The following is a 13,614-nucleotide window of genomic DNA, read 5'->3' on the forward strand; positions in this document are numbered from 1 at the left end:
AGAAGCACTGCTACATTTCTGTAAGCAAAAACCTGCATAGTAAGATCAAAGCTTACTTGCAAATAGCATTGTTTTCTTAATTGAATGATATTTTTTTTTCCAAGAAATAAAAATGTTAACATGTATGTCAAGCTTTCGTATTCTCTGATTTGTGTTGAAAAAGCTTTAGTACATGCGTTATTTGAGCCTTAAAAGGCAGGATGTCCTTTTTTGGAATCCCTCACTAAAATACCATTTTTAATAACAATCTAGCCTGCACACCACTTTCTGTGAAGCTGCTAGCATCATTAAGGAATGAACAACTCTACCTTTCTGAAGCGAAATAGTAGAAAAAATAATACTAACAAAAAATAAACCTAGTATTTTTTCATTGTGGATTCTAGTTTATTTGAATAATGCCAAATGGAGAAACAATGGCATTAAGGTAGTACAAGCTTGGTTGTCTTTGCCAGCTGAATTTGCTGAAAATTCCCTTTAAATGGGATTTCTAAGGGCTGAAGAGCAAGCAAAAGCATAGTGTATTGCAAGCTTAAAAATGAGACATCTGTACTTACTAAATGAGGAAAATTTAATCCTTTATGACTGGAAGAGAGGAGGAAGAAATGTTCACTTTCCTATCATGGCGTGACTGTACTTTCTCTAACATCTCCCTGGTCCCCACCAAGGTAAAGAATTCTAGTTCAAACTGAGATTTTGTAAGTTATAGGAGGAAGGACAGGCTAAAGTGCTCTTCTAGTTGCATGTCAGATCATCTAAGGAGTAGTATTAAACCCAGAAGCTTATACTGAAGAACAAAATCAACCTGGGTAATAGAAAGGCCTCCTTTTCTAAAGAAAATGGGAGGTCTCTGTACCCCGGAGGTGCTGACTGACCTGAGACAAGTGGAGCTGCATTAGCAAGGTGGTTGGAAAGCCACCACTAGTCTGTCAGTGGACTTGACTTGGTGTCGCTCCAGAGCAGCTGACTGGGTAATCTAAAGTTACTACACAGAATGAAATGGTATGCACCATGTGAAATTTAGACATAACATAAACCTTTTTTCTCTTGATCATGATTTTTTTCCTTCATTCTAGAGATTATTTCCTTTCATCAAACACTTAAAAGAAAGGGGAGCCTTGTCTTGCTACTAGATGGTTCTTTAAAATGTCATTTGAGAGATTTGCTGGCTAGCTGAGCCAGCTTAAAAAAATCAACTCAAATCAAATACTTGCTAAATTAACCTAGGCAGATGTTGCCTCTCTAGGGATTTCTTTGTGTTGAAGAGTTTGAGATTGAATGACTGAGAATAAATATATGCAGTGTTAGATGTGTCTCTAATTTTTTTCAAAGGGTTCTCAAATATGTTCTAGGGAAAAAAATTAAAGAGGATCAGTGAACTGACAACATCCTATTCACTGGATAATAAGACATTTTAGAATGGTAATACTGAGTACTAGGTTCAAGTAACAGAGATTGAAGAAATGTAGAATGTCTTGCTTGTACAATTGTAAGATTGTGACTTGAATAAAGAATATGCTCAGTTTACAGAGCTAAGCAACTTCAACTTAATTGCAGCCATTTACACTAACTCTGATCAAATATTCTCTACTAATCAGAAATGTCACAGCTCAAGAGTTGAACTACCAGCAGAGAGGTTCCTGTTGAGACTGTGTTGATATCAAATGTAGTCTCCACAAAATGTGTTGCTTATGCAATACTATCTCTAGGGCTGTTAGTGTTTCAGGGCTCTAAGCATGACTGTTTATTGGAATCTATTAGAAGTGTCCAGGAAGATGTTTTAAAAGCTGCTGTCAAATACATTGTTTGAGTAGGCATCACAGACTGCTTGAAGCTGCAGTAAAGGGAATAAGCCCTTTAGAATACTGTATATTCTAACTAATATAAGTATTTTCTTTCTAAATTAGATGCAACAGTTGGAGTTAGCACAAATGCAACAGAGAGAAGCCAACCTCACGGCTTTGGCAGCCATTGGACCAAGGAAGAAAAGACCTTTGGAGTCATCAAATGTTGGGTTAGAGGTACTGAAATGACTTGCATGGTATTGTTGTATCTTCATATTGGATTATTTTCATCCTTCTTATATGGAGAAATGAGAATTACTTCACTAAAAGACTACATTTGTTCTGTAATAAAACCAGTCTGCATGGTAAATGTTTGGAAGGATTACTTCTGGTAAATTTATTAGGAATGTTAATTGTATGTTACAGGAAAAACTGGATAAGAGTGATGTGCAAAGAGCTAAATTAGATGGTGGCTCAGAGAAACTTTGGCCTGCAGTGGTGGGTAGCAAAGACCATGAGAGTCTCCAGAGTAGCTAGTTGTTGTGGCCCATCAGTTGAACTCATGACATGACAGCTGTTTTGGATGGCTGTTGAAATGGCTGTGACTCTTGGATTTGACTGCCAACTGTTTTCCATGTGTAAGGCACAGGGCCTCTTTTCAAATGTATCATGAGGTTGCCCTGCTAGCAAACAAAAAAAAGCTAGATCTTTCAGATTCTGTTTCTGTTCCAGGCATGAGTCAGGTCTCTGTTTCTAGCCCTTCATTTTTAAAGCACCTTTAAGGTGCTTTTAACAGATCTTGATTTAATATATCCCTTAACGTTGTATAAGAGAAACCATTTAGGGGGTTAGGTTTAGCTCAGTTGGTTAGAGCATGGTGCTAATAACGGCAAGGTCATGGGTTCGATCCTCGTATGGGCCACTCATTTGAGGGTTGGACTAGATGATCTCTAGAGGTCCCTTCCAACCTTACCAATTCTATAATTCTATGATTTCAGCTTCTGAGGTTGCAGAGGTTCTTTACAAGGAGACTGAGAGCCTAGTTCTATTGGAGGTTATCATCTTGGCTGGAGATGGGAGGAGTAAGTTGCCAGGTGTGATTCAGGTGGTGGCGTCTATTTTGCTCTTTCTCATGAAGCCTCAACAGTGCTTGAATAAATGGGTGGTTGGCCTCTCACCCAAGCATAGTGAACAGAAGCCTGAAAAGTAACTCTTGTTTGGAGGAAATAATAAAGCTGTCTTGTCTGATGAGCATTAAGCTTTTTTGTTGTTCTGTGCTAGGAAGTCTAAGTGGATACTAGCATTGAAAATACTTAAGCATTTTTTGCACACTGTAGTCTGGAAGGACCTTATAATAAAGCTCAACTATTGTTTGCAACCTGAGACAGTAGTGGCACCTAATCTGTGGGTTTTCCCTCAGCCTGGATTGTGACAAGAGACCTCTCTAAGGAGCTGAGGTAGACTTGTTTATCTGACTTCATTCTGACATGGGGTTAGTAACTCCTTAAATGCTCACAGTTTATAGCAAGTGAGTGAAGAATTCTATATCTAAGCAAGTTCCAAAAGCAATATTCCAAGATTTTTTTCTCCAAATTTCAACTTTCTTTGAAGTTTTTTAATACACTTTCACATGAAGCTGAAGGTGTAGGTACTTTTTTTCATACCACTGGAAAAACATGAAAAAGTGAGTCCAGCAGAAGTCTTCCACATCCTTTTTTCCTCTTTCCCCTGAGCTTTCATTGAGTAATTAGTCCTGTTCTTCATAGTGTATTGTTATAATTATTGCAGGACTTGTTTCTGGATGTTTAAGAAGTCTACCCATTAGGTGCTTTTCAGTTATTTCTCATTGTCTGGGATGTGTCCACTTTATTAAAAGTGCTACAGGATTGTACAAAAGTGACACAGTTAACAATGTTGATATTATGTGGTGGTAATCCATTATTTATATGTTATTTTAAGAAAACTGAGATATGATGTGCTTAAACTGACCATGAACCTTAATGATATTTCATTATCAAATTTTTCTGCTGCATTTTAAGATTCTTTTTTTCATATATGTTGTGTTACTAGACTCGGTTGAAAAGGCAGTAGTTAAAGGTAATTCTGCCAGTAAAAATACTGTTGTTTCTCATACACAATCTTACATTCCAGTGCCTAGTGCTTAGTGTTCCGTGCTACCAGGAAGCAATTCTCTGGACTTTTTCTTTCCTTCATCAAATGACATAGGATAATAACTTGTGCAAGATGTTTAGGCTTAGACATCTAGTTTCCCAATATATCTGAAGAGGATTTATAAAAGATTTGAGATTTCTCATGTAGAATAAAAAAATGGTTTTGACAAACATTCTGTATTTCAAGAAGCAGAACATTTGTAATGCATTTGTAAAAACATGACAAAACATTCTGAGCAGTAAACAACATTCCATCCTTCAAAGATTAAAGGAGGTCTATGAAACTGAAAGCAAGTACAATATGGCCTTAGGCTGATACAGGTTTGGGCATCTTGATCTTTAAAATGATCTTTTTGGGCAACCAGTCTGAGAATAATTTAAACAGGCAGGGTGTATTTTCTCATTTCAAATTGCAAATACAGACAGCTTTACTCTCAAGTAATCTTTAATGTCAGAACTTCCTGATTATGCAATGGCTAGGAGTAAATCTGTGCGTAATACTCCTGTGACTTTTTAAAGCATAGTATCTTGGCACACAGGTATGATGAAAGGTACTGTTCCTCAATGTGAATTATTATTACTGATTTCATTTAATACTATCAAAGGATAGCTGTGTTAGATTTTTCTCAACTTAGACTACTTCAGCTTGCTTTGGGTAATGCTTTTTGTACAAATTTGTATCTCTGAAGTCTATTAGAACAGAGATGACTGTGTTCAACTTTCTATCACTTTCTACTATAATTAAAAAGGAAATGTTTCAAGCCATTATTGATGTAAACTTGAAGCCCCAAGGTGTTTGAAGAGGCAGGAAAGAAATGATCATTTACTCTGAATTTATTGAATAAAAACTCGAATTTATTAATATATTTACTTTTGTTAGGTACTGAAATCTAAAGGGTACTAGAAGAGTGCAGCTCATTAGATTGGGTGGGAGTGGATTCAATGATAAGCATAAAGGGCTGAGGACAGCATTTGGATAGCCTATTTTTTTTTCCTTTCCACCACAAATGAGTGTTAATGGTTAATTGGAATGATTCTTCATGCTTAGGTACGTGCATCTTCGAAACTCTACTGTGTGGCTTTTGCACCTTGTCTAGAAAGTCTTTTTGCTTGCATACTTGCATGGCTGACTGTTGTGTATTTACTTCCTTTTGTTCTCTGAAATTCTGACTTCTTTAAAGAAGTGATCTTCTAAGAAAATTATTATGGATTATTTTAATCTGGAAATGTACAGATGTAGTGACACAAGTATATGATCTGCAAGTGTAGCCCTGCTTGCTAGCAGCCATATCACCTCATTATGTGGCAGGAAATAAATGAAGAAAGATTCCTGCCCAGAGAAGTTTGTTGTTTAACTTGGACCTAAAAGCAACATGAAAAGAGTGAACTATATCCTGCTATGGTTACTGCTCATGCATTACAATTGGATAGCACAAAGGACAAATCCATGAAGATCATGTAATGAAAACAGAAGGTTAATGCTCTAAGTATAGCACTATAATAGCACTATATTGGGAATTCTTTCTTCTTGTTGGGGGTACTAGTTGGGATAGTTTTGCTTTTCCTCTTTGCTGCAATTTAACATTTAAATATTATTCAGAAAGAATAATTTGAGGAAAGCCCTGATAAGAAAACCCCTCTATTGTAAAAATGCATTAATTGGTGCTACTTATATTCCAGAGCTGTTAATATCTTCATCTCTCTGATTCTGGTCCCTTTGGGCACCTTTAGATGCAATGAGTAGGAGAGGCCTTTAGATTTGATTCATATGTGGTTTTGGTTTTGTGTATTTGTTCCCCACCTTTTCTCCCCCTTGTTTTGGGGCATATGGTCAATATTGATGAATTAGAGGATGGGAAAACTTGGTAAAATAATCCCCTTGAAGAAAGATAGAACCTTTTTTCTAAGACAAGTCAGAAAAACTAAACTAGGAGTCACAGATTTATATCCCTGATTCTGTGTTCTGCTTCATAGTTCTTATTGGTTGGTAAGATGATGTTTTTAGTGCTGAGAAACGATCAAGGATTACTTTGAAGTTTTACTTTGTTTCTGATGACAAAACCAATTTTGGAAATGGTTTTGTCCAGTTCTCACTGTAACTAGAGTCTTTAGTTTGAAATTGCTTGCAGTTGATTTAAAGCCCTTTTTCTCCCCCCCCCCCCTTTTTTTTTTCTGTGAGGAAATAACCTACTGTTCTGGAGTATCTCTTTTTTTTTTCCTTTATTGAGAGGTATTCTGCCTCCCAGCTCTTCTGATGTCTTGAACTGAGAGCTGCATATTTGTGCAATGTCATACAACAGGAAGGAAGGAAGTTACCTGCATTTTTGAAAATAGGATTAGCAGACTAAATCTTAAGTTTATGGTTGACTTCTGAAGACTGTAGTTAGACCATTCAGGGAATATACAGAGAAACTTAATTGGATATCTGCACTGATATGTAATCTTTTTGGAGAGTGTTTTTCTCCTCTGTTTTTTGGCTCTATGATAACACACAAACCATTTGGAAGTGATGCAGTCTATCTTGTATCAAAGTGCTGTTGATGACGTATCTTTCACTTGCTTTCTTTTAAATTGGTTGCACTGAGTGACTTGATGTGCATGGGTTAATTTCCTGTCTTTTCATGCTTTTTTTTTTTTTTGAGGTGTCAGAACTAGAGATGCATCAGGCAGCATCTGTGTGCTGTCTCTCCCTCTCTCTGTACTCACTGTTGCAGTGATGAGGAAGGTATGTCTAAAGCGCTTCTCAGGATGTTGCTCTCCGCTATGCAGCCCAAGTGGGGCCAAACACCATGCAGTTGCTGCAGAAGTACTGTGTAGCTGGTATCCTGAGGTCAGCACATAGCTGTTCAAAGACTTTATTTTCTGTAAAACTTTTGGCTCTGGTGTGTAAAATGGTGTGACACTTGAAGAGTGATGCGCACTTAATACAGCATTTCCCAGATAGACTTGTATTTCCTTCTGTGAAGTATTTTGGCAAGAGGAAATGGGAGAAATCTTGTTTTCTACTTTAGTCAGTTCCATTTTTAATACTGACTGTGGGTGGAGAAAACTAGCATGTCTTCTCCTTCCCTTTCAGATCAAGGCCTCTGCAGTATCTGGTCATTGACAACAGACCTTAAATTCTACCTTCTTGCTTTGTAGCTTAGGATGTCAATATGCATGTTGATAAAAGCAGTCTGTATATGCTGCATGTTAAACCTTGGGAGTGCTTTTCAGGCAGACCTACAAAGAGCTAAACATCTGAGCAAGAAATCCTTTCCTGCAAAGCAAACGAAGAAAACCCCTGAATTTCCCAAATGATTGGGAAGAAATGTTCTGTTTTACCCCTTTGTGCCAATCAAATAACTTTGGGGGGGTGGCATTTGAGGAGGGATGTGTGGCAATTAAGGGGTATGTGGATTTGTACTCTTTTAAAGGATAGCTGTAGAAGCTATTGCCACCTCTTTGACTGTAATCTCTTGTAATGAATCTTTCTGTGTGAGAACACACTAGCATAAATTCATCACCTTCAGTATTTGATGTTAAGGACATGGCTATGTTTAAACGTGAACTTAGAACTTGGTTCTGTTAAGAATGACAATAGGTTTGTTGCCACATGTATATCATGGGGTACAGAGAGGCTTTCAGCTGATTCACATGTCTGGTGCTTGCCAGTATTCATTGCTACATGGTTGTGTGCTGGAGTATTTTCTCAAAAGTGGCAGAAACTGTTTTTGAAAGGAACCACTTTAAATGGACCTAGACTATTTGCATGTAAGTAGGTGTTCAGATCCAGGCCACTAAATCTAATTCTACACTTGAGGGATTTTTTTGTGCCACCACTTCCCCTATTTCTCCCCAACCCCTTTTGAGACTGGGATCTAAAGTGGTATGAGGGTTTTTTCCCCGCCATTTGCATATGCTTGACATATGCAGACCATTAATTTCAGCTCTAGTTCTTCTCTAAGCTATTGGACAATTGAAGAATTTACAGGGTAGTCATACCTTTGGGGAAAAGGAAAGCTAAAAGTGCACTGTAATTATAAAAGATGGCTTCAGCATCTTTATCTGCCGCAAGACCGAAGCACATCCTGTCAGCTACAGACAGATAGTTTCAGTTTCAGCTCTGAATTTCCTGGCTGCTGTCAGTCTAGGCCATATCCTTGATGTGAATTTCTTCCACATAAATAGGCTAAAATATTCTCGACTGCCATTCATACACTTCAGATACACAGTTCATTGGCCCATATTGTGCTTTCTCTGTGCTAGAGATGAACTTAATTTGTCTTATGTGTGAAAGATATCTGCAATTTAAATGACTAATTGCACTGTAGCTTTAGGCTGAACATATTGGTAACACACAAATGTTGATGACATGTGAAGGGTCAAGAGATTTATAATTTAGTTGACAATACATTGCTTAAAATGATGTGGCAAAGAGCCAGAAAAATTCAGCTTAATAATTGTCTATTAACTAACATGACATATTTGTATAGTATTTGTTACCTCCAGGTACAGATTAAGCATCTGATGTAGCCATATGAAGTGACATGCGTATATGAATCTTGAGCATAATAGTAAATAAACTGACATTACATTTGCAGTAATTTGTTTCAATATGTAAAACACTTTGTTGTCTACATTTGAAAGGACTTGTAGGAATGTTTCAATGAGATCTGAGGAAAAAATGTGTAGTTCAATAACATCATTATATATATATATTTGACAGCTTAGTGAGACTGCTTTGTAGACTACAGATAATATTATAAATATACATATTTGTTTTCAGCTGCATGAGAAACAGTCTGGAAATAGACATCTAAGCCTTTCAGATGTCAACTTGATCTATCCTAATGGTCTACAACAGATTAAAAAAAAAGGGAGGTGGAAGCTTTGGGTTTTAAAAAATCATATTTATATAAACATTCTGAGTAATGTAGTATTTTAGTACTACAAATGTGGGAGTATATTTCTAACAGACTGAGGCTTGTTAGAATAGGCAGCATCACAAGTTTGGCTTGTCACCAAGATAATACCAGCTTTTTTTCACTGCTTTCTGTGGGCTAAACTATGCACTTCATATAAGCACAGTTTTCACAATTCTGGCAGGGTATCTTTCATTCCCCTTGTTGCCAGAAAAGATCTAGGAAAGTGTCTGAGCACTTCACAATGCATTAATGGATTTTTACCTTTGTCTCATATAAAAGAAAATCATCTACATTTTACAACTGGGAAACTAGTGTACAGGATCCGTTAGGTATTATAGACATCAATGTGGCCACAGGTGACAGGGCTGGGAGTTGAAACTGAATTTGAGTATCTATTCTAATGTACTAGATGTTCTTACCCTTTTGAGGCTGTTGAATTTGAGAAGGGAATACATGTTCTGCCAGGAATAGCTTACTGGGGGCCTGTCCCAAACTTGTGGGAAGGAAGGCTTCTGCTGGCCTCAGTGAGCTTTGTATCATGTCCTACATAATCTCTGATCAATTTTGATATTCTTGTCAGTAATTAAAGCTTCTAGATTATATGCTCCAAATTCTTTGGAGACTAGAAATAAGACAATGGTGGTGGTTCAAGTAAAGGAAAAGATTTGTCATGCAAGGCTTGTTACCTTAATTTTATGATAACTCTCTCCTTTACCAGGTTCTTCTCTTGCCTATTGAGAGAATCAGTATTTAATTCTTAGTCCAGCCACTGGAGAGAGCTCTAAAGGTCTTCAAAGATAGATTTAGGAAACAACCTCCCAACAGCAATATCCGCAAAACAGTTATGATACTGATACTAGAGTCCCACTGTATTGCCAAAAATCAGTGTAGCTGTAATTCCTGATTTTTATCAGGAATACATAAAAGACTCTGAGGATCAAGAAAGGGAGGTAAAGTTTTTGGTTTGACAAAGCTGCTGATTTGTTTTGATGCCAAAGATGTGCCAAAAGCATGGTCGCAGCTCATGTAACATCACAGTGCTGGTCTTAAGCCAGCTAACCTGGGTCCTGGGGTGCTGGGCCCTGTCTCTGTTCCAGAGCAATTCAGTTAAAGGCAATAACTCCTTGGGGTTGACAGACTTTTCTACTTCCTCTATGGAAGAGAAAAAAATGATTTTTTTTTTCTCAGAAAACAACAAAAAATCCTGCTTTTTTGGTAGCCAAGGTACTGATTCTTGCTGAATGTTGATTGCAGCTTTGTACCCTTTGTTAGAATTTGTTGTATAGGATTATATTCATTTATCTTTGCATTTGTGACCTGGCTGAAAAGAGGCACTTTTCAGTTTCCCTTGGAAGACAATCACTAAGCTGTCCTAGGATAGACTGAAGATTTTATGGTGGTGAAGAATGCCCCAAAATAGCAAGATGCAAGCCTCTACTGGTCCACTGGAGGGAATGTGATGGAGATATCTGTGAGCAAGGCGTAGGCAGGTGGTAGTGGGCTGCTGTTATTTTTATCAGGTGCTGAGTAAGGTCTGAAAAGCAGAGTTGGAGAAGCAAAAAGGGGTATATGAGAGGGGAAAAGAGAACTGCTGGCTGCCTAGGGCCAGACAAAATGTACCTGCTGACCAACAGGAACTTACTCGAGAAGGAGGCTTCTGAGAACTGAACACCAGAGGATCCTCCTCTGAAGTGTTTCTTGTGTCAGCTGAAGAGCTTGAGTTGGGCACTTTTTAAACTGTCTTGCGTATTGACAGAGGTGCATGTGATAGTTATTTTGAGGCCAAAATGGCTCAGGAACATCAAATACTCTTGGTTCCTTATGTCTTTTATTTAAGAAGATAACAGGTAATATACCTTCCTCTGCTGTTTGTTACAAAGTCCAAAATAAAACCATAAAATGCTTTATTTGCAACTGGGGGGGACAGAGGCTAAAAGGATTTAATGCTGATCCCTACATAAATGTTGTCCTGACATATGTGCTGGAGGCTTTGTGCAACCAGGCATATGGGGTTGGATAAATTCCCCAACAAAATGAAGTTTTTCTGCAGTCCCAATCTGACCTAATCTGACTCTCTTTGTTTTAAACCATCTTGCACTTTGAGAGAAGGATGTTTATTTTTAACTTGGATGTAGTAGTGACTTGTTTCAGTAGCTAATTGAGTACTACATTTCAGAGGTTCTTCAGTAGCTGTGATACACCTGTTTGGTGCTGTGTGAAACTTAAAATATGGCGTGACTGTCCCAGTGAACAGAAATTCAGTATAAGCTTTGGCCTTGGAAATGATTGTTTTTACAGTATGACACCATTCCATGTCTCTACACTGGGCAAGACAAGTAAGAATTTAAGACTAAGCAAATCTATAACTCAAATGCAAGCAGCTTGAAGTGTCTGCTTTGTTGTAACATCTTGCAGCTCTGATAGCTTCCAAAGCAAGCTCAGGGATTTGTGATGTCTGCCTGATTTTTGTAAGGGAGTGAACAAGAGTGAGATAGTTTTTTGTTTTGTCTTTTTAAAGGTAAGACTTCTCATCTAGTGACTATTTAGAGAGAAAATACTTTCACCTCCATAAAGTTCTTTGAATTATGAAGGACATTGCTGCTGGGTTACTGAAAACCCTTGGGGTTTGTTTCATTTATAACATTGCCTCAGGCCTTCTGCTGCATCCTGTTGGATTGACCTCCTTTTCAACCCCGTGCTGGCAGCTGCATTGCAGAGCTATCTTTTCCCTGGATCCTTTAGGGTTGTCATATGACAAACTTGAACTGTGACCCTTTTGTGTCTTACCAGGACAGCAGTGCCCCCTCTGCGCTATGTGGCCAGCAGTCTTCCCCATGCACGCATTTGTTCCAAGCCATTTAACAAACTGAAAGTTTCAAATGATGGCATTTCATAGTGTTTAATAGTATCGACTGTAAAGCAAACGAAATGATGCTGAATACCCTGCATGCTGCTAGTAAGGAATACAGCTGTATGCCCTGGTTTTTCTGTGGCTAGTGTGCTATCTGGTGAATCTTTTTTTTTTTAATGAATTTTAATGCTTTTCCCCTTAACAACACTAGTACTTGCTGCTATAGATTGGTATTTGCTTCTGATATATGGGGGTTTAAACTGGTTTCTCTAAGCAAAGTGGGCAAAGTCATTTTGCTGAAGTCTTGCAGAGAGTGTTAGGGTAAGAATTGATATAGTTAACACAGCATCCAAGCAACACTATCTCCGAGTGGTGTTGATGCTGGCAGGCATTGCCTTGCTGAAGTTACAGAGACTGAGCACTCGTATTTGTACAAATTGCATTCATTACCAAGAACCCTCCAGTAGTGATAAGAGACTGGCTGTGTAGCTTAGATTGGCTCCAAGATAAGTAGCCAGTCTATTGTGCAGCTCATGATAATCTTCCTCCTCCTCACCCCTAATAATAAATCTTGGGGCATTTTGGAATGTGTGGGGGTTGCCCGTTCCAATAGTCTGAATATATAACTACTAACCATCATCTCCCCACAAATTGCGCCTTCATAACGAAGCAAGGCAGCTGACTGAGATGGATAGGCTTAAATATAATGTTCTGAAAACACAGATGCTCTGACTTTGTGTATTTGCTCCCTTAAAAAAGGGACTATTCACAAATGATGACTGAGGCAAGAGAGTACTGTTTCTTCCGGCCATATTTTAAGGGCAGAGCCTGTTCTCAGTGAGTCGTCTTCAAGAAGAGATGTGAATATCTGGAGCTGGCATGTTTGCAGGTGGAAGTAAGCCTTATACAACCTGGGCCTCTACATAGAAACTGTGGTAGTACCTTCACAGTTAGTCTGCTGTTTGCATGTGCAATTATTTACATAGTATGACTTCAGTGAAACTGCAGTTATTTATCATACCATAATATAGTTAGATTTTTTTTTCTTTTTTCATTCCTTTGACTGAAGTAAACTGTATAACTGGCAGATACTTGCTTTGTCTTTTAAAGTATCTAATGTACGTGGAATTCTGGATTGCTGGTTTCTAACATCTAAAGTTGAACATCAGACTAGTTTTGTGCAAGCAGGCAGTACAATCCAATGAGTTTGATTAAAAACTTAAATTGACATAATTTTAATTTTTTTTTCTCTCTCACCACCTGCTTCTCCTCCCCCCTCCCCCCTTTAGGGTTTGAACGGCAATGGAATTGCTCCTGGATCATCGGGTTTTAGCCTTACAAAACAGTTGCTTCGTCCAAGAATAACCCGTGTCTGTCTCAGGGACTTGATATTCTGCATGGAACAAGAAAGAGAGATGAAGCATTCTCTAGCCTTGTACCGTGCTCTTTTGAAGTGATTTGTTTTACATTTCAACTTTGCTGTCTACTGCCAAAGAAAACACTGAAGCATTGTTGCACTGTCTTGAGATTCCAATTTCTGGAAAAATGATCCGTTGTAAGGATACCTCTTGTTTACAGATAAACATTTTTATTAAATACCTAACTTATCACCTGTGGGGTTTTTAATAATATTTGGCTTAAACCAATCTGTAAACCAGTGAAAACACTGAACTGCACATACAAGCACCTGATTACCTGCGTGCATTTAACGGTCTTGCAGGCTCTGAGGGCTTGAGACGTGTACCTAGTTTATGTATGTCACTTGCTTCAGTGCTCCAGAGCCTGCAATATCTGTTCTGAGTAGTGCCTTCTTCTAATCCAACTTTATTTAGGGAAGCAAATTAACATGTTAAAGGCACTGCATAATGTGACAGTTGTATTTAATCATGAACCAGCAGTCAGTC

At 38.1% G+C, this 13,614-nt stretch overlaps 1 protein-coding gene across 1 annotated transcript in view; it reads left to right on the plus strand.

Moving 5' to 3' along the window:
* The window catches only part of TAF4B (TATA-box binding protein associated factor 4b), a 67,328-nt gene extending 54,161 nt beyond the window's left edge, over window positions 1-13,167 (plus strand). Inside the window, exons 14-15 of the mRNA XM_062568143.1 lie at window positions 1,905-2,018; window positions 13,000-13,167. Coding sequence (XP_062424127.1) covers window positions 1,905-2,018; window positions 13,000-13,167 — 282 coding nt within the window. The remainder of the gene's footprint in view (window positions 1-1,904; window positions 2,019-12,999) is intronic.
* The last annotated feature ends 447 nt before the right edge of the window (window positions 13,168-13,614 follow it).

This window comes from Rhea pennata, chromosome 2, assembly GCF_028389875.1.
Source record: "Rhea pennata isolate bPtePen1 chromosome 2, bPtePen1.pri, whole genome shotgun sequence".
NCBI classification, from domain to species: Eukaryota; Metazoa; Chordata; class Aves; order Rheiformes; family Rheidae; genus Rhea; species Rhea pennata.